The 18494-nt window shown below is 41.2% G+C and overlaps 2 protein-coding genes, 1 long non-coding RNA gene and 1 pseudogene across 3 annotated transcripts in view; 2 read left to right on the forward strand and 2 right to left on the reverse strand.

The window, feature by feature from the left end:
• TUBGCP4 (tubulin gamma complex associated protein 4) overlaps positions 1-18494 on the forward strand; it is a 67310-nt gene that overhangs the window by 17224 nt on the left and 31592 nt on the right. The window contains exon 11 of the mRNA XM_023527712.1: positions 470-553. Coding sequence (XP_023383480.1) covers positions 470-553 — 84 coding nt within the window. The remainder of the gene's footprint in view (positions 1-469; positions 554-18494) is intronic.
• Positions 3593-14941, reverse strand: ZSCAN29 (zinc finger and SCAN domain containing 29). Its single transcript, XM_011354987.2, has 6 exons — positions 14103-14941; positions 13111-13548; positions 12426-12630; positions 10000-10695; positions 8010-8483; positions 3593-6251 (listed from the first exon to the last, which is right to left on the reverse strand). Exons 2-6 carry the CDS (start codon positions 13426-13428, stop codon positions 5386-5388), a joined length of 2559 nt encoding a protein of 852 aa, XP_011353289.1. The 5' UTR covers positions 13429-13548; positions 14103-14941; the 3' UTR covers positions 3593-5385.
• Positions 14749-17665, forward strand: LOC111736294. The gene is made up of 3 exons (XR_002779158.1): positions 14749-14947; positions 15346-15489; positions 17331-17665. It is a non-coding gene; the product is annotated as an uncharacterized LOC111736294 (long non-coding RNA).
• On the reverse strand, positions 15337-15455 carry LOC111736348 (annotated as a pseudogene).

The following is an 18494-nucleotide window of genomic DNA, read 5'->3' on the forward strand; positions in this document are numbered from 1 at the left end:
AGACATTCACTACCTATTCACTACCATGAGTCTCTTGCATGCCTGACAGTAATACCCAAGTAGAGGACATGGGAGACTGGGGCATGAGAGGCTGCAGAGGGCCAGGGTGACTCTGGTTTAGCTCTATGAGAAAAGGTCCTGGACAGTACCTGGGGGAACATAAAAGTGTGTGTGTAACGTATAGTGATGCCCAGCACCCATCCCTTAAGATTCTGTTGTATTTGATCTGGGGCGAGTCCTGGACACAGAAGTTTTAAAAGCTCATTAAGTGATTTTAATATGCAGCTATGGTTGAGAGCACCGCTCTGTTGGGGTTCTTTTTTTGGGGGGGGTCATTATTTTAAAAGGATAAAACATTTATAAGCCCCCTGTTTTAACTCTTAAAAGAAGCATGGTGAATTGGAAAATAGACTTTTTTTTTTTAATAATTTCCTTGTTCATTTTGTAACTTTTTCACTTATTTTGGCAGACTGATGATAAGGGTGTGTTTGCAACACACCTTTCCCAAGAGTACCATCTGGCGGCTGAAACGTTTAATTTGACCCATTCTCAGGTATGGGATCTGTCTTATGAATCCATCGACTACATCTTTGCTTCTGACAGTACCAGGTCTGAACTGAGGAGGAAGTGGAATCATCTGAAGCCCAAAGTGTTACATTTTTAAGCTGTAATGAGGTGAATTACTTTCAAGTATGTGTTGCAACCAAGATCTTCCTGCCATATCCCACTTAGTAAACCATCTACCACTCCCTTTGTAGCATACCATGGGCTCCATCATCAGTGCCGACTCATGGTGAGTGCTCATTAGTAAATATGTCTTAAACTGACTAGCAGGCTCTGCAGTCTTACATAGTTTACCTGCATGCTGTTTACTGGAAGGGACTTGATGTTGTGCTAAATTCCCCATTCCACCAATGATTTTGACTTAACAGTCCCTCTCCATTAGCGAGATCATAAAACTTCAGGAAACTTAAAGTAGTTTCTCAACCAGAAAAGTTCTGGAATTACATCTACATAAGATGAGGAAAGGGGAAAACAGATTACCACCAATATCTTTAAGCCTTCTAGCTTCTGACAACAGCTTTGTATTTTGTTATGTTTACTTTAACCAGATTCCCTTCACTTAAATATTCTCTAAAACTGTTGACTCCAGGCTACACTGCATACCATGGATTTTGTGAATATCTATAGGATTGTATGAGGACTTTTTGTGGGCTATCCGGGAAGGGAGAGGGGGCTAGGGAGGGAAATCTGGCAGACTGTCCCAGGATCATTATTGCTATGGTCAGCAAATTGTGTCCATCTCATGGTCAGAAGATGTCTGTTCAATCTTGTTTCATGACAGGGTTTCTTGTATTTTAGGTTCTGTAAAACCAAACTTAAATAGGAGTTTTACAATCCCTGGTTTTTCTTACAATGATTAACTTCATGAGAACGAGACATGCTGGTTATTTTTATAAGGTCTGCTTATTGCATTGTGTTCTCCCTTCTTAGTAATGTACATTCAGGATGTGGGCAATGAGTAGTTTAGTGTCTTGAGTTTTTTCCCTCTGCATTCTTGACCTTATAGACAAGATGGAGTCTGGTTTTAAAATGAAACCTTTCTTGTTATCCTTATGGTCATAGTGACAGCTAGAGCTAGCTGCTGAGATTTGGCTTTGCCCTTGTAATTAATCCCTTGGAATCAAGGGTTTTTTAATGTTCCTCTCTTACCCTTTTCTTATTTTGACAATAATGAAGCTATGTCAGCCAGATGCTTCTTCAGATGCTCTAGGGTACTTTAAGCTTCTATATCCAGCCTTTAATCTGACTTCCAATTGTTTCAAAGTTTTGTTTCTGAAAGAGCCCCATGGTGGGTATAGGAGGAATTTAAACTAACTAAAATATCTTCATATGACATCTATTACTTTAAGTACCATGATGTCAGAGAACACTCAATAACATTTTATTTGTCAAAGCTCTGAGACATGCATCTCACTGGATAGCTGTTAGTGTATATAGGAGTAAAGTTTTTATTTTAGATTTTGAATTGAATAATAGAGAATTGATCCATCCTTATTACATTCATATCTCATCTTCCCTTCCCTATGTAGTCACCATAAAAATAGTTCTCTACAGAGTTGACAAGACAGCCTCTACACTCAGGTTATGGTGAGAGAAATGGCAGCAACACAGAGAATACATATAAATGCTATTAAGTTCTATGGCATTGGTCATTGAGCACAAGCAATAAAAGCAAGCATGACAGCATGGAGAAAATAAAGAAAAAGAAATAACAGCACTAGGGAAACAACTGATGTGAAGAGATATGACTGTCCCTCTCCTGCTAACACATTCTTGCTTCCTTTGCTGCACATGCCACCCAGTCTGTCTCCACAAAGGTCTTATGGGTATTAAAAGGTTATGGGTACACAGAGCCTCTTGCTCCCCAAACAGTGGGCTTGGTTTCTCCTTCTTGGAATATTTGAAGAACATTATTTCTTGCCTCTTCCATCCTCAGGATTGGCAGATTGGGTAGCAGATAATGGTTTGTGAGCTAGTTTGAAATGAACTGGGTTTTCCCCAGTAAGAGAGTTTGCCTCGTCACTGTACCTTTTGTACATTCTCTTCATCTGGAGGTTGGAGAGCTGGTACTAGGTCTTTTAAAATAAGACTCTCTCTCCTTGCTCAGTTATGATAGATACTGATGGATACAGAAACCAAAGAACGATTTTCATTCTAATTTCTGTTTTACTACACTCCATTTCTTAGCCTAGAACATCAAGATTCTGACAGGTTTATATCTAGTAACCCCACACAAGGAGCCAAAAAAGAGGGTAAAGATTTCTCTTTTCCTACGAGCAACAAATTAATTATAATTTTCACATATATGTTAAAAAAAACACCTGAAGAAACACTGGGCACTTTATAGACATAATTTTTTATTAACATGGTATCCCTGAGAGGCAGATTAAGGTGTAAACATTATTCTGCTTTACAGAAAGGGAATTGGAGGCAAGCTGACTTACAAGACATCTAGAACCAGATATCATATCTGTTGATACCCCAGCCAATGCTTTTCCACAAGACAATACATAGATATAGTAAAGACAGTAATCTCTCATTTTTAAAAAACATTGTAGTATACTTCCTAAACCATCTCAGATCCTGAAGCATTTCTTTAGACTGGTATTTCTTGTATCTTCCTTGCTTAGACAGTATAATTGAGATATCTCCCTTTAATTCCTAATAAATGTTAGATTCTTTGTACTAGGATCCCTCAACACCAGCACCCTAATTAATCTCTAATTTAACACAGTAAGCTATGAATTATAGAATATTCTATCTCCCCACTTCTCTCCTGGACCTTAGTCTAGCCAGACTCTTAATTAAATGTAAATGTGAAACAGCTACTTATACCAGACCTTGGACATCTGTTCATGTTCCTCTTTCTTGACCTGCCCATCAAAGTATCTTTTTAAGATACTAGTTTCTGACCTTTGTCTCCCATAGGAGCTAGACTCCTACAACTGCTGCTGCTGCTTTTCCCATACCAGCCAGCTGTTTTCTTATCAATAAGTACAGCATAGCACCCAATTTACTAAAGATGATGAGAGCACCACCTCCTGATCTGCTTCTGGCACTCCATGTTTCAGCTAAGGTGATTCTCTGCCTCCTGCACAGCCCATATAATACTGTTCCTCAAATTTTGTGCTGCTCCAAGCTTTGTTTAAACTTCCTTAAAGTTACTCCTTTGCCCTCTGTTCCATCTGCACAAAACACCTTGCTCCCCAGTTTTCTAGTTTCTCAACCAGTCAGCATTCAGTTCTGTGATTAATTTTGGAAAGTTCACCCCACTCTAATTTACCCAATAACCTTCTCTCCTTTGAACACTTTCTGCTTCATGAAGCCTTCCTGAATAAAGAGAATACCTTCCAGATTTTTCCGTCAGCAAACTCTAATGTATTAGACCTATGATTTATGCAGGGTTACTACCTAGCTTTCTAGATTTCTCTAAAACTGTTGCAGCTATACACATGTACTTTTTGTGAGCATCATCATCATTTTAGATAGTAAGGACAATGACTGTTTAACTTGTGCTGTACAGGGTTCATCATACTGCTGTGAACATACAGGCAATTCAATACTATTTAATTATAGAGATCAAAATTACATTTGTGTTTGAAAAGCTACTTTTAAAAATACATATATACAGTTGAATATATGTGCATGCATGTGTGTATTGGCAAGTCCACTGACCAACTGCCACTCCTCCTTGCCATTAGGGTAAAGAGATGTTGACACAAAATAGTCTATTTTCCCAATCCATGGGAATGTGGCAGTGGCTTCCACTCATTATACGTTAGTATTGAGTGCCCACAGGGTGCCTAACACTAGACAAGGTATTTAGACTGTGAGGAATATGGGCAATTCCCTACTGGCAGCTTTAACAGCTTTCCCTATCACCACTTCGAACTGGCTTGCTCTTTGGGCTTCTGGATCAGATGAAATTCAGATGAGAGGGAATGTAAATCAAACTAGATGCTGTAAATGTAGTAGTATTCTATACCAAATCTTAAGAAATCCAGTGTTCACACCTCAATATTTATACAAGGTTTACATTGTCTCCCCATATAGAACACCTAGGTTCTTGACAAGATGATTCATAGGTCAAAACCAAGATGGACATTAAACTCTCCTTTAAGGTAAATGGTGTGTATGACAAATACAGATGTTCCTCAACTTACAATGGGGTTATGTCTGGATAAGCCCATCATAAGTTGAATATATCTTAATCGAAAATGGATTTAATCTACCAAACATCATAGCTTAGCCTAGCCAGTTTCTAGTAAATGTGTATCACATTCACACCATTACAAGGTCAAACCACTGTAAATTGGGGACTGTCTGTATATCATTCTAGGCATAGACTTAAGTGAGCAGGAAGAGTAAATCTTTTTTTGCATTTTCACTATTGTATAACAAGCTAGACCCACTCAGTGAAAAGTCTCAAAACTTCTCCCTGAAATTCTTCTGTGATAGATTTTTCCAGTCAAAATGCAGCTGAATAACAGGATGATTAAATAAGGTGCATGTCAAACTCATAGGATCTACTGCTATGTTCTATTAAGGGAACAACATAGAGACTGAGAAGGAACCGTATTATCTGTCAATTCAAATGCAGGCATGGAGAGGGATTGAAATCTTCCTTTCATTCTTAAGATGACTGTCTTAGGACTTTGACTCTAGATCCAGGAGAAACAGGAACAAACTGTGGGGTAAATCCTAGAATATTTCTTAAGCTAGTTGAGCACAGAATAGGAGATGGATCTCACTATCGGAAGACTTTTTCAAACAATTTCAATACATTTATTGAGGCTCTTTTCTTTATAAATCCTCAGGGGTTTACTTAGGCGCTGACTGTAGAAGTTTTTCTCGTGTATGGATTTCTCTGTGCTTATTCAGAGCAGAGCTTTTACTGAAGCACTTGCCACAATCATGACACCCATACGGTTTCTCTCCTGTGTGGGTTCTATGATGTGCACGTAAGTCAGAACTCTTACTAAAACTCTTTCCACAGTCAGGACACACATGGGGCCTTTCTCCTGTGTGTATCCTCCGATGTGCACTAAAATGAGAACTGTTATTGAAGCTTTTTCCACACTCTTCACATTGATAGGGCTTTTCTCCTGTGTGCGTTCTCTGGTGAATTATAAGGCTTGAGCTTTGATTAAAACGCTTTCCACACTCACTGCATTGATATGGTTTCTCTCCTGTGTGGATTCTTCTATGGGTGATGAAATTTGAACTGTCACGGAAACTTTTCCCACAGTCGAGACACTTATAAGGTTTCTCTCCGGTGTGGATTCTCCGGTGTCTAATGAGACGTGCACTTCGACTGAAGCTCTTCCCACAATCAGCACATTTATATGGATTTTCCACTTGATGGGATATCTGATGCATGAGTTGGGAGTTTGGACCAAAGCTTTTGCTATATCTGAGATATTTATAGGGTCTCTCTCCCAAGTAAGGTCTCTGATGACTGAGAACTTTACCTAAACTCCTCTCTGGGAGTGTTGATTTTCCTCTTCTCTCCCCTGGGGTCCTTTCCCACTGTCTTCCTGATCTACAGTCACTCTCACTGCCTTTACCCTGATTAAGATACCGGGGAATTTTCCTTTCAGACCTTGCAAGTAATGTCCTATGTAGTTGTACTTCCTCAGAAATATCCCGTTTTAGATTGTCTTCATTCTCAAATCCAGCCTCAAAACCTGATATGAGAATAGAATTTTAAAAGTTATCCATTTCTTCAATTATTTTTTCCCAGGGTAAAGCAAATATCACATTAGATCATTAAAGATAAAAATTAGGGAGCTCTAGATCCCAAATAACTACCATCTATTAAAATTCCATTGTTTTACTTTTCTACTTGGTAATGTCACATGCTTCTCATTGATATAGGGCTGATTATATATTTTAACTCTTCCTGGATACCCAAGATCTTCAGAAAATCTTCTCAGTATAACAAGAAAAATCTACCAGATTTAAAACTATCACCATGCTTATACAGGAAAGACACTTTATAATGCTACATTTTGTCTCATCTCAGGCCTATCATGATATTCTAGTTGATGTTCTTTGCTAGTAAGTAAAGGGATTAGAAGGGAATGGCCAGGAAAACTTTGGGAAACTTTTATATCCAAAAAGAGCGACATGAGTCTCCTTCCACTCAGATTCCAATATATGTTGAGAATAAAAACAGAGTAGAAAAGTACTTGATGTCTTTCAAAGAATAAAAGTCCTTCTGAGAAGAATTGTGCTAGGTAGTCTCTCACTAAAACACTCTCTTTGCCTATAGAAAGATAATCACTAAATGTTTCAGAAGCACTTTAATGCCCAAGCTAAGCTTTTAATATTATTCTGAGTATCAAATGCTAGGCTCCCTGGGCCTAGGCTATGTGAATTTTCAGATACTTGCAAATTTTCAGTTTGAATTTGTAGAATTTTCAGATATTTCAGATAAACTCTGGATCCCAAAGTTCCTGGACTAAATCTGAGAGCATAAGACTGCTGAGTGTCAGCCTGTATCTGTGCCCCCTAAAGCAGTATTTCTGCATAGAAGCCCAGTCTTAAGAGATGCCTCATGAAATAGAAATTCATCAGATTAAATGAAATCTCAGCACCTTAACATGTGAATAAATTTTGTGAGCCTCCACGAGGAGTATTTAGCATTTCCTAAACCTAGAAGCCTTTTAGTGGAACATATTAATACTCCCATGGAATTGGTACTCCACGGAACACTCTTGAAGAATGATGACCTAAAGAACTTTTTTGGGGGGAAAAAACTGCTATTTATTGAATACTTACTGTGTGCCCAGGCATTGTGCTAGGTGCTTCACCAAGGTACCTCATTTACATCAACCTTTTGAGGTTGGTCTTCATAGATAGTAAACTTACAGGGTTAAATAACTTGCTGAGTCACTCAGCTAATAAAAAACAGGTGCAGATCCACATACGCATACATGTATGACTCAAAAATCAGAATTCTTATTCCCATAAGAAGGGAAGCCATAGTGAAGGGTTGTTTTTTTTTTTTTCCTTATACAGCAGCAGAGATTCAAAGGGTCAATTCCCTCAGAAATCTCAGGCTTTTGCATATGTGTATCTGAAGAAAGAGGTTACCAGGTTTTCATCTGGTATACAAGCTGAAACTAGAAGAACAAAGATAATGAGAATCAACTTTTAAAAACCTGGCAGCTCACATGTAGATGATAGCAAACTTACAAAGTTTGCAACCATCTCGGATTGATGCTGTAGTGTGAGGAGGCAAGTCAAGTAAAAAATTTATATCCCCTCACTGAGCTGCTTTAGTAGAAAGGGAGCATGGAGAAGAGATAGGTGGTCACAAGAAGAATCCATGAGACCTGGGTGTAGAGGCCAGTTCTCCTGGTCTTCAGTCTGATGATTTTTCTCCTAAGTCCACTGCCTCCCCTTTGCTGTTTAGGTCTTAAGAAGTAAAAGGATCTTACCACTGGGGCTCTGGAATAAGACTGGAGCACGGGTCATGACAGCCCCTGGGGGTAGCTCAGTATCCTCTTCATCATCCTCAGAATCATCATCTTCTGTGGCTTCTTCTGCCTCCTCAGCTTGCTTCTCAGCTTCGGCCTCACTGGTCTCCTGGATGGGGCAAGAGGCTGTGTCCTCTTCCTGACCATCACTGGGTGGAGTAGCAACCCGGGCACTCACTAAAGCATCCATCTCTTCAAAGAAGGGACAGGTCTCTGGTGCTTGGCCATTCTTAACTTTCCGATAGCTGGTTTGTAGGCTTTTAAACTTTGTCCGACACTGCTCTGGTGTCCTAAGGAAGCCATATTCCCATAACCGCTCAGCTACTGCTCCATACAGCTGGCTGTTACGGTGACAGTTCCGGAGGGCTTCGTAAAACTGAGTCTCACTGAGAATTGCAAGATAAGTCTTTGTCTCTTCATAGCCCCAGTGTACACCTGTCACCAAAAGAGAAATTTCAGCTCCACTTAATCCAGGGCTTTAAAGCCTCAGTGCCATGAAAATTTCCGAAAGAATGACTCAAAATATCAAGGAACAGTCTCTCTTTTAAAAATATGACATTGCTGCCTAATCCCTATTATGGCCCTTCTTCACTTGCCACAATCTCAAAAACAAAAAACAACAATAGCAAAGACCTGCAAGGGTACAAGATAAGAACTTGATAGTCATGCACCTTATCATTAGGAGAGAAGGACTGGCAGAACCCAGAAAAAGGAAGGAAGCAGATCAGACATCTCCTGGCCTGAACACATGCCAGTGCTGTAGGCCCCGCTTAGGCAGTACTTCATCAGAATCATTATAGACTCTGCTCCCTGAAGGTACCCAAGGTCAAAAGAAGGGAGTCAAAGCATCTTCCTCTCACTTGAAAACTAGCTGGAGATTACACGTTGTTTCCATTATCCTCCACTCACTGCAAGTAAAGGAGGAGGGGGAAGAATCGGAAAACAAAGAAAAAGCAGTGGGAAAGGAGGAAAAGAAAACAAAGATAACAAAAATAACAGTAGCTAACACATGTGCCACATTTGTGATTTACTCCAGTGACAAAAAAAAAAAGAATGAAATAAAACAAAAGAAAAGTGGAAGATAGGAAGAAGACTAGAACAGAACTAAAGTAACATCACACACATAATAAAAAATGAAAGGAAGAGATCACTGTTCACAGTGGACCTGCAACTTTAGAGATGTAGTCCTGCTGCCATGCCCCATTTTACAGTTCAGGAAAAAAACTTTGAAATGGTCAGATAATTGTCCAAGGGCACTCAGCTGTTTGGTGGTCAGGATTAGAAACAAAGCCTCCTGACTCGTATTTTGGTGCTCTTTCCATAACAACATGGTTGTAGAAATTACGTCAGCAGTAATTAAATGATACAAAACTGTTTCCACAGGCAAGTAATATTTCAACATAAAGTGTTAAAAAAGATTTCTTGCTGTAGGACTTCTCATTCCTCTATAAATGCTAGTGTGTATTGTGAATCTCATAAGGGAGACTCAGAAAATGTTTCTCCAACTTTGGGCAATCCTTCACTATGTTATTCTAAGTAAAAAGGAATGCATAATAAACTGACTTTGAGATTAGGGAGAGTAAAAGGTAAAGCACCAGTTTACATAAGGTGCTCAATGGATATTAGTTCTCAAAGATAAAGTAATGCCAAGCTTTTCTCAGCCTTCAATGGTTTTATAATCAGGAAAAAATAGTAAAGAAATGGAAGGAATATTTTTTTCAAGACTCTTGAATTTTCTGAGTGTATTTCTTTAAAATACCTACAATTATTCCTACTTACTACTTATCTCACTGACTTTCCCACAGGGGAATGAAATACGCATAGAACTGAAAAGTGCCTCTGTTCTCTATTTAAGTGATAAAGCTGACAGGTGACATTAAGCTTCCTGACTCCACATCCAGTCTCATAACTCAAGTCTAATCCCAAAACCCCAAGAACAAAAGCTTCTTACCACTTGGGCTTCGGAATAGGACAGGTGCAGTTGAGTTGTTGGGGTCCTGGGGGGTGGCTTCCTGGCCCGTTTCATCACTGTCAGACTCTTCAGCTATGTCCTCTCCTGCTCCCTCATGCTGCCAGCTCTCGTGCCCTGGCTCCTCAGTTTCAGCATCACTGCCCACCAATCCAGAATGAGAAGCTGCCTCTTCCAGGCCATTACTGGGCAAGGCAATGACCTGAGCACTCATTAGGGCTTCCATCTCTTCAAAGAAGGGGCAGGTCTCAGGTGGGTGGCCACTTTTGACTTTCCGATAGCTCTTCTGGAGACCTTTGAACTTGGTCCGACACTGTTCCAAGGTCCGGAGGAAGCCATACTCCCGGAGCCGCTCAGCCACAGCCCCATATACTTGGCTATTCCGATGACAGTTCCGGAGAGCCTCATAAAATTCAGTCTGACTAAGAATTGCGAGGAGAGTTCTGGTCTCTTCATAGCCCCAGTGCACACCCACCACCTTCTCATCCTCAAAGCCCCAGTGATCCTGTTCCACCCAGCTTCTTTTCTCTCTCCTGGATGGTAACAGACCAGCATGCATTTGTCTGTCTCCTGTGTGACTGCCTCTTGGGAATTCCTTTTCCTTGGAGCCCAGATCTGGGATCCAAGGCTCTCCTTGCTCCAACTTGGAGACCACACCAGATTTAGGGAATGGAAATCCTGCTTGCAGGGAAGCAAACAAAGGATGTCATATGGACTGATCATAAAAACATCTCTGAGTTCAGACCTGCCTTTTTTTTTTTTAATCCAAAAGGCTTATAAAGAAAGTGTCTAAGGAAATATTTTCAGAAAGTTCAGTGAGTTGAAGAAAGTAGGGGGAAAGACATGAAACCTCAAAATATGAGAAATATTTTATTTTCCAGAGCAGGGTGACAAAAGAGGAAAAGGTTCCGTTGTATGTTCAGAGCAGATAATTCTGTTCCAAGTTGCTCCCTAGTCCTCCTGACCACTTGTAGGCAGGTCCCCTGGCACTGCTGGGAACAGTCATTTCCTGTCTCCTATAGTTCTCCACTTGGGGCTAGAGAATTAAACTCAGAGTGATTTCAAGGGGGAGGGGAGCAGAACAGAGATGGTCTTCAACTCATCTGTTTCCTTCACACTTAGTCACCAAGTTTTAAAGATTTTTCCCTTAGTATGTCCTTCCCTATTCCTACTACCACCATCCAGGTATAGACTCACCTCACACCCAGAAAACTACAGCAGTCACTGTCCTACTTAACTCGAGGCTCTTGCTTCCTCAGCTCACATGCTATATTGCCAGGTCTTAACCTGAGTTGCACTATCTATTCATATCAGACTCTTCTCATATCCAAATTTAACCCATTCTTCAAGAAGCTGCATTTGTCAGTGCCCTGGTAAAGCATTCCCTACAGCCCTCCCTCATCTCCCACTCTGCCAAATCCCTATTGTACTCACAATAGAGTAACAAGTCATTGTTTGGTACTGTTTCAGTACAGTTCAATTCAGCACATATTTATGTTTGCTGTTATGTTCTCAAATCATATTGTAAGCTTTTTGAAGAAAGGCATCTTTTCTTTTGCAGAATTCCCTGCAAGGTGTTGAGCACATGGTAGGTGTTCAAAAACCGATTAATTCTGTAAATCTGTGTATGGTGTTGAAGGATTGCATCTGGATGACTAAACAGAGACCATTACCAAACTGGCTGAGAAGGCTAGCTTCTTGGATGATAATATCAGAATTCAGAACAACCTTAACGAGTTAAATGATCAAACAAAAAACATACAATAGGAGTTCAACATAGTACAAAGAAGAAAAACAAGCTCTACAAAATCATACAAGAATAAGCACTAGGCACAAAGACAGTAGGGAAAGCTATCAGTCCTGGGAGTTAACCAAGTGAACAATAATAATCAAATAATTAGTTGAGCTATTCTGAAAGAAAATATAGTGACATTCTAAAGTAAAATTCTTATTCTGCCTCCCTACCAGTCCCTCACTGGAATAGTATATATAATTTTGGAGAACTTAAAGTTTCCAAGAGAGAGTAATAAAAACTTAGTATGTCTGAATAATGGAGTTGTTGGGAGAAAAGCTTAAAAAAACAAATATAGTTTGTTTTGGAGAAGGAAAATGACTAGAAGGTGTACTTTCAAGTATAGAAAATAATTTTTATCATCATTACCTAGAAGAAATAAAATAGTTCCAAGTTCTGATAAAAACTAGGGAACCATCCTTTGGCAGACTTATCAAAAGAGGAAATATAAGAATACTTACTGCAGCAGAGAGCTAAACTACATGCCTTTAGAAGGTTCCCACAACTGCATACTCTACAATTTTCACTCATTTCTAGAATCCCTTTCCCACTGTTCCCAACCCTATTTCCCAACTTAGAATGGCATCCTATCTTCCCATATGAATCTACTCCTCACCGCTCCTTTGAAAAGGTCTGAGCTTCTCCTTTGGGTTCATCTGCTCCTGTGGTCCCAGGTCTGGGCTTCTTGCCCTCTCTTTCTTGGGTACACCCCTGGGCTGGTGTTCCACTGACTCCTGCCGAACACTTAATAACTCTTGTGATGATTTCAGGGGTGTCATCTTCTCCAAGCGCACTTCCTGCCCCTTCACAGAGACTGTGACCTAGAAACAACCCCCATTAATTGTCACTGCAATGTCAAAATGAGGGGCATTCCCAGAGGAGATTATTTAATACCCTAAAAGAGACTGTCCTTTTGAGATATGGCTAGGGTTGGGTGGGGGAGTGGGGTGTTAATAGCAAACAAGGGTCATTCTTTCTCCATTACTGTTAGAGCAGCTAAAACTCCAGAAGGAACATATGAAAATAGCAAACCCAACTACAGGTAAAAAAGAGAGTTCCCTTTCTTCCCTATTAAATAAAAAACTATGAAACTGAAAAACTCATGACAGGATAGCAAAGGTACACCCAGGTAGCATCTCCAGATAAGCTGTATCTGAAAAAAATTACCTGTTCCAGGACCAGAAGTATAAGCACCACCAAGGGAGATTGTGCCCCTCTTTAAAATTGTCTGACCCTTAATTTGACCCTTTATCTTTGCCCTTGCCCAATCACACACTTCTGAATTTCCCCTCCCTTCTCACCGAACGTCCAGGTCTTCCAGGCTCTCTTTCTAAATCTTCCACCAGAGCCACAGCCTCCTCTCCACTTTCTGGACATTGCTCCTGTACCCATTTCCGGATCTCCCGGGGTAAGACGGTCAAGAACTGCTCTAGCACCAGCAATTCTACAATCTGCTCCTTGGTGCGCACCTCCGGCCTTAGCCACCGACAGCAAAGTTCCCAGAGTTGGCTGAAAGCCTCACGGGGCCCAGCTACCTCCTGGTAATGAAACTTCCTGAAGCGCTGTCGGAAGGTCTCAGAGTTAGTACCATTCCCTCTCAGAGTGGGTTTGGCCATCATTCACAGCAGAAAGCAGCTTCCCTCCACTTAAGGGTCTGGGCTCCAGGGCTTACACCTATCTTCCCATGTCCTTGGAGAATCACCTGCAGATGAGTATCTCTCTGAAAGAAGAGTTTCCTCCTAGGGTAGAGAGAGATGACACTATCAGAAGGAATATACTCATATCAAGTCTTGCCAGAGCTGGCCTGACTTCCCATATATATGCTCCATGTAGCCATCTGAGGCAGCACTAAATTCAGGACTGCAAGCCAAACAGCATGGAGAGAAACCTTTCAAAAGCTGCGTTTCTGGGCGACTTCCCAGGGCAGCCCGGGGAAGCAGCAGAGACAAGAAAGTAGCCTGCTTCTCTTTCACCACCTCCAAATCTGATCCCATTTAGCTCCCCTCACCAATACTGCATAGTGAGTTCAAAACATATGGGAGACCGGGAGTTCAGAGGATTTAAATAAAGACAAGTCACCATCATGCTCAAGGCAACGAAAAGCCTCTGTCCAGCTGATCGCAGCTGACCTCCCACAGTACCTGCGAGATCCTCGGGACCCTCTACGTCCGCCCTGCCCCCTTGGACCTACAACTATCAATTTCCACCCCACACAAAAAAGTACTGAATACTGAGTCTTTGTTTTCCCTCACAGTAGAAATAACCGCTCAGGAAATATTTGGGAACTACTAACAGGAAACCTCGCGCATTGGGAGAAGCTGGTTTCGGCTCCTGACGCGAGGGCTGGGTGAGCTTGGGGAGAGTTGCACTGAGTTGAAGGAGAGAGGGAGTCCGAAGGGACAGTAGCAATGGGTCCCCTAAGGACGATCTCGGGTGCTGCTGGCCAGGAGATCCGAGCGCCGGGGCGTTCGCGGGCGCTGAGCTTAGCTCAAGGAGCGGCGGGTGCGGTGTTCCGGCCTCTTTGTCTTGGTTCCCTCCGGCCAGGTCACTCTTGGAGCTGTCGTGCAGTCCCTTCCAGAGGCCTCCGACCGGGCAAAGGCGCCCTGAGAGCACCCTCCGGCCCACCCCTGGGGATGTCTCCGTCTCAGGCTGTCCCTCAGCCCACTCGCATCTCTGCCTGCCGGCCAGCTTCACCCACCCAGGGTGGACCCTAGGCCCGGCTCTCCAGCCAGCCTCCTAGTCCAGCTCCCAAACCGGAAGTCCGAGCGGGTGACTCTGGCGCTCAGGGCGCATGCGCAAAAGCAGCTACCTAGACTCTCCAGCGGAGCCGGGGCTAGAGTCAGCCGATCGCGTACCGCGCTTCCGGGCACACGGCGCTCACTTTCCCCGTTTTCCGTCAGCTCCTCCAGCAGCAGTTGTCTCGGCGGGTAGATTCAAGCGGAACTGTCAGTCCCAGGGGCCTGTGCGCGTGTCGAGAAGGGGGCATTCGACTTTGCGGTAGCCTGGAGGGCCGCTGGAGGAGGGAGCGACGTATATAAAGACTCGTGGTCCGCCGTGGGAATGATCCACGAATTGCTCTTGGCTCTGAGCGGGTACCCAGGGTCCATTTTCACCTGGAACAAGCGGAGCGGCCTTCAGGTACCGCCCGGCTAAGAGCGCGGGAACTAAAGAGAGCTGAGTGGGTAGACCTGAGCCAGTGCATGGGGGAGGAGTCTTAGACTGAGGAGGCGGGGCTTGTGGGGGCGCGGGGCGTGTTCCTGGGCAGGTAACTAGAGGGCAGTGCCCCGAGGGGTCTACGGGTGACGTCGACACCTTGAGAGGGCTGGGCCTAGGCTAGGAAACGGAGGGATGACCCTGCCTTCGGGGAGGGAGCGGGAGACCTGGACCACACCTGGGACCACACCTGAAGTTGAGGCGTTTGAGTGAGAGTTGCTGGAAAACTAGATATAACAGTGAGAGAAGCACTTTCTCTTATGTTCACCCTTGCACTCTTTTATTTATTTTATTTTATTTATTTATTTTTTTATTGCCTACAGCATCTGATCTTCCTAGGTGGTCTCCCATCCAAGTACTAAGCAGGCCCTACCCTGCTTAGCTTCTGAAATCAGACGCGATCCAGTGTGTTCAGGGTGGCATGGCCGTACTCCACCTTTGCACTCTTTTGAATTGAGTTTTGAAAGGTAGACCAACTACATAGTGCTTAACGCACAATAAGGGTTAAGCCAATTTTGTTGAATGAAAAAATGAATAAGTGTGTTTCATGACTCCTTTCTCAGGAAATTTTTGCACCATGAGAATTTAGAAGGGGGCCTTCGTGTAATCGGGAATATATGAAGAGGAGAGGCTACAAACTATATGCATTATTTCATTTATCTTTATAATCACCTGTCTTCATATTACAGGTTAACTGCCTGTGTCACATAGTTGGTAATTGGCAAGCTTGATCTTGAACCCAGGTCTGTTTGGCTCCAGTATCTGAACTAGTCTTTTCTACTAATCCTTCTGAAAGTTATATTATCTAATCCTCTCAGTAAATTAGTAATTAGGTATTGTTAGCCCCAGTTTACAGATGAGCAAACTGAAGCTTATAGTGGCTACTAGTTCTGGTAATGGCAAGATTTGTATCTAACTCTGTGTGATGACAAAGTCATGACTATTTCTGTGAGAATTGGCAGTAGAGACTGGGGAAGAGCAGAAAAATTATATTTTAGTCAATAAAACCTATACATTCAACAGTTCCTCTTGTTATTCTTTTCCCTTGTAAAACTAGCACAATGTCAGGCATATAGGAGGAAATTGTTCAGGAAGAATTTGTGGATGCTTTACAATCTGAAGTACAAAGACATAACGGTATAGGAAAGATGGCTGCCTTTCTGTCTTATAAAAAAGTCTCAATGAGATATTTTCCTCAAGATCTCAGCTTTAAAGTCACCTCCTCAGAACAACTTTCTCTGAGCATCTCTTACGCATCCTCCCCTTATGCAATTATGCTCTTTCACAGCAAATTGTTTCTCTTATAAGACTTACCGCAATTCATATTATTTATTGTAGTTGCCTGTTTCTAGTCTTTCTCTCACATATGTATTGCCTGTGGGGGCAAAGACTACAGTGATCTTCATAGATGTACCAGAAGCATCTGGCACAATTTCTGCCACAAAGTAGGTGTTTAGATATTTGTGCAAGAAAAGGCCACCAAAACCAGCAAATATTGCATATGTTCTGCAGATCAGTGTTTTTCACATTTGAATAAAGGAGAAATTTGTCATGATTGCCTACCGTTAATAAAAATCCTTTCATTGTAATATCGAATATGTATACACATTAAGCTAAGTATAAATTCAAGTATATTACTCTTTTAAATAACTACAGAACCAGATTTTTTTTACAAAATAAACAAAACTACTGAAATGACAAATTTGAATTAACATCGGCACTATTGACATTTTAGATTGAATAGTTCTTTGTTGTGGGAAGTTATCCTGTGCATTGTAGTATGTTTACCAGCATCCCTGGCTCTGCTAACTAGAAGCCTAAGTAATACCCCCTGAGTTGTGGTAAACAAAAATATCTCTAGCCATTACTAAATGTCCGTTGGGGGGCAAAATTGAGAACCACTGATATAATGTGACATATACTGTTGTTTTGCTGAAACTAAATCACCAGTATTGAGTTTAATAGAATGACTTTGCTACATATCTGACTCTGTATTTTCTCTTTTGACTTCAGTAACTAATGTAGAGAATGCTTGATCATATAAATAGATTGTACCAAATGCCATCAATAACTTTAAGGTATCATTTGTTGTTTTAGAATAACTAGACCTTCAGCTTTTCTAAAACTGTGCCAACAAGCACTGCTCAAAATGCAAGTTTTAATGGGAGTATCACTTGATAACTGGATAGAGCTGTCTTAATAAAAAAAAAAATGCTTACATGTATTGAGTACTTTTTATGTGCTTGGCACATGTGATTTACATGTTTTAACTTATTTAACCCTCGCAATTATTATCTCTACTTTATAGGTATAAAAATTGAAGCACAGAGAGGTATTGAAATTTGCCTAAGATTTCAAGCAAGTGAGAGACAACTCAGGGATTCAGCCCCATCTGGCATGACATCATGTTGCCTCTAAGTTATTAACATGAGATTTGGTTAGCATTTTGTCATTAAAATCTACATTAAGTGGATTTCCAATCAAATTATTGTGAACTCGGTAACAGAAAAATTCTTCTTTGCCTATTACCACATTTACTATGATATAAAGATGACATCCACAAAATACAATACTCACAATATGAATATGTAATATGCTAAGTTCTTTGGGGGGTAGTAGCCACATCTAATTTTGTTCACTATTTAATTTCAGAATGTTAGCACAGAGCCTGGGGTAAGTAGATGTTCGTTAAAATTTAGTTGATTCTTCAAAGAAGCTATACTATGGCCAATAAACAAATGAAAAGGTGATCAGTATCACTAATCATTAGGAAAATGCAAATCAAAAGCACAATGAAATATCACTTCCTATCCTTTAGGATGGCTATAATTAAAAAAACAGAAAATAATAACTACTGGTGAGGGTTGTAGAGAAATTAGAACGCTTCTGCTTTGCTGGTGGGAATGTAAAATGGTGCAGCCCTGTGGGAAATGGTATGGTGACTCCTCAAAAAAATTCAACGTAGACTTACCAAATGATCTAGCAATATCTGGAAATATAACCAAAAGAAGTAAAAACAGGGATTTGAACAGTTATTTGTACACCCATGTTCATAACAGCATTATAAATAGCCAGAAGTTAGAAGCAACTCAAGTGTCCATGGACAGATGAATGGATAAACAAAATGTGGTCTATACCTATAATAGAATATCTTTCAGTCTTAAAAAGGAAATTCTAACACGTGCTGCAACATGGATGAATCTTGGAGACACTATCATAACTGAAATAAGGCAGTCTCAAAGGACAAATATTGTATGATTTCACTTATTTGAGGGATTTATAGTCAAATTCATAGAGACAGGAAATAGAAGGGTGGTTGCTAGGGGCTGGGGGAGGGAGAACAGGGAGTCATAATGGGTATAGAGTTTCATTTTGGGAAGATGAAAGTGTTCTGGAGATGGATGGTGGTGATGGTTGCACAACAATGTGCATGTACTTAATGCCAAGAACTGTACACTTAAAAATGACTAAC

The sequence above is a fragment of the Pteropus vampyrus genome, unplaced genomic scaffold (assembly GCF_000151845.1).
Source record: "Pteropus vampyrus isolate Shadow unplaced genomic scaffold, Pvam_2.0 Scaffold19, whole genome shotgun sequence".
Lineage (NCBI taxonomy): Eukaryota > Metazoa > Chordata > Mammalia > Chiroptera > Pteropodidae > Pteropus > Pteropus vampyrus.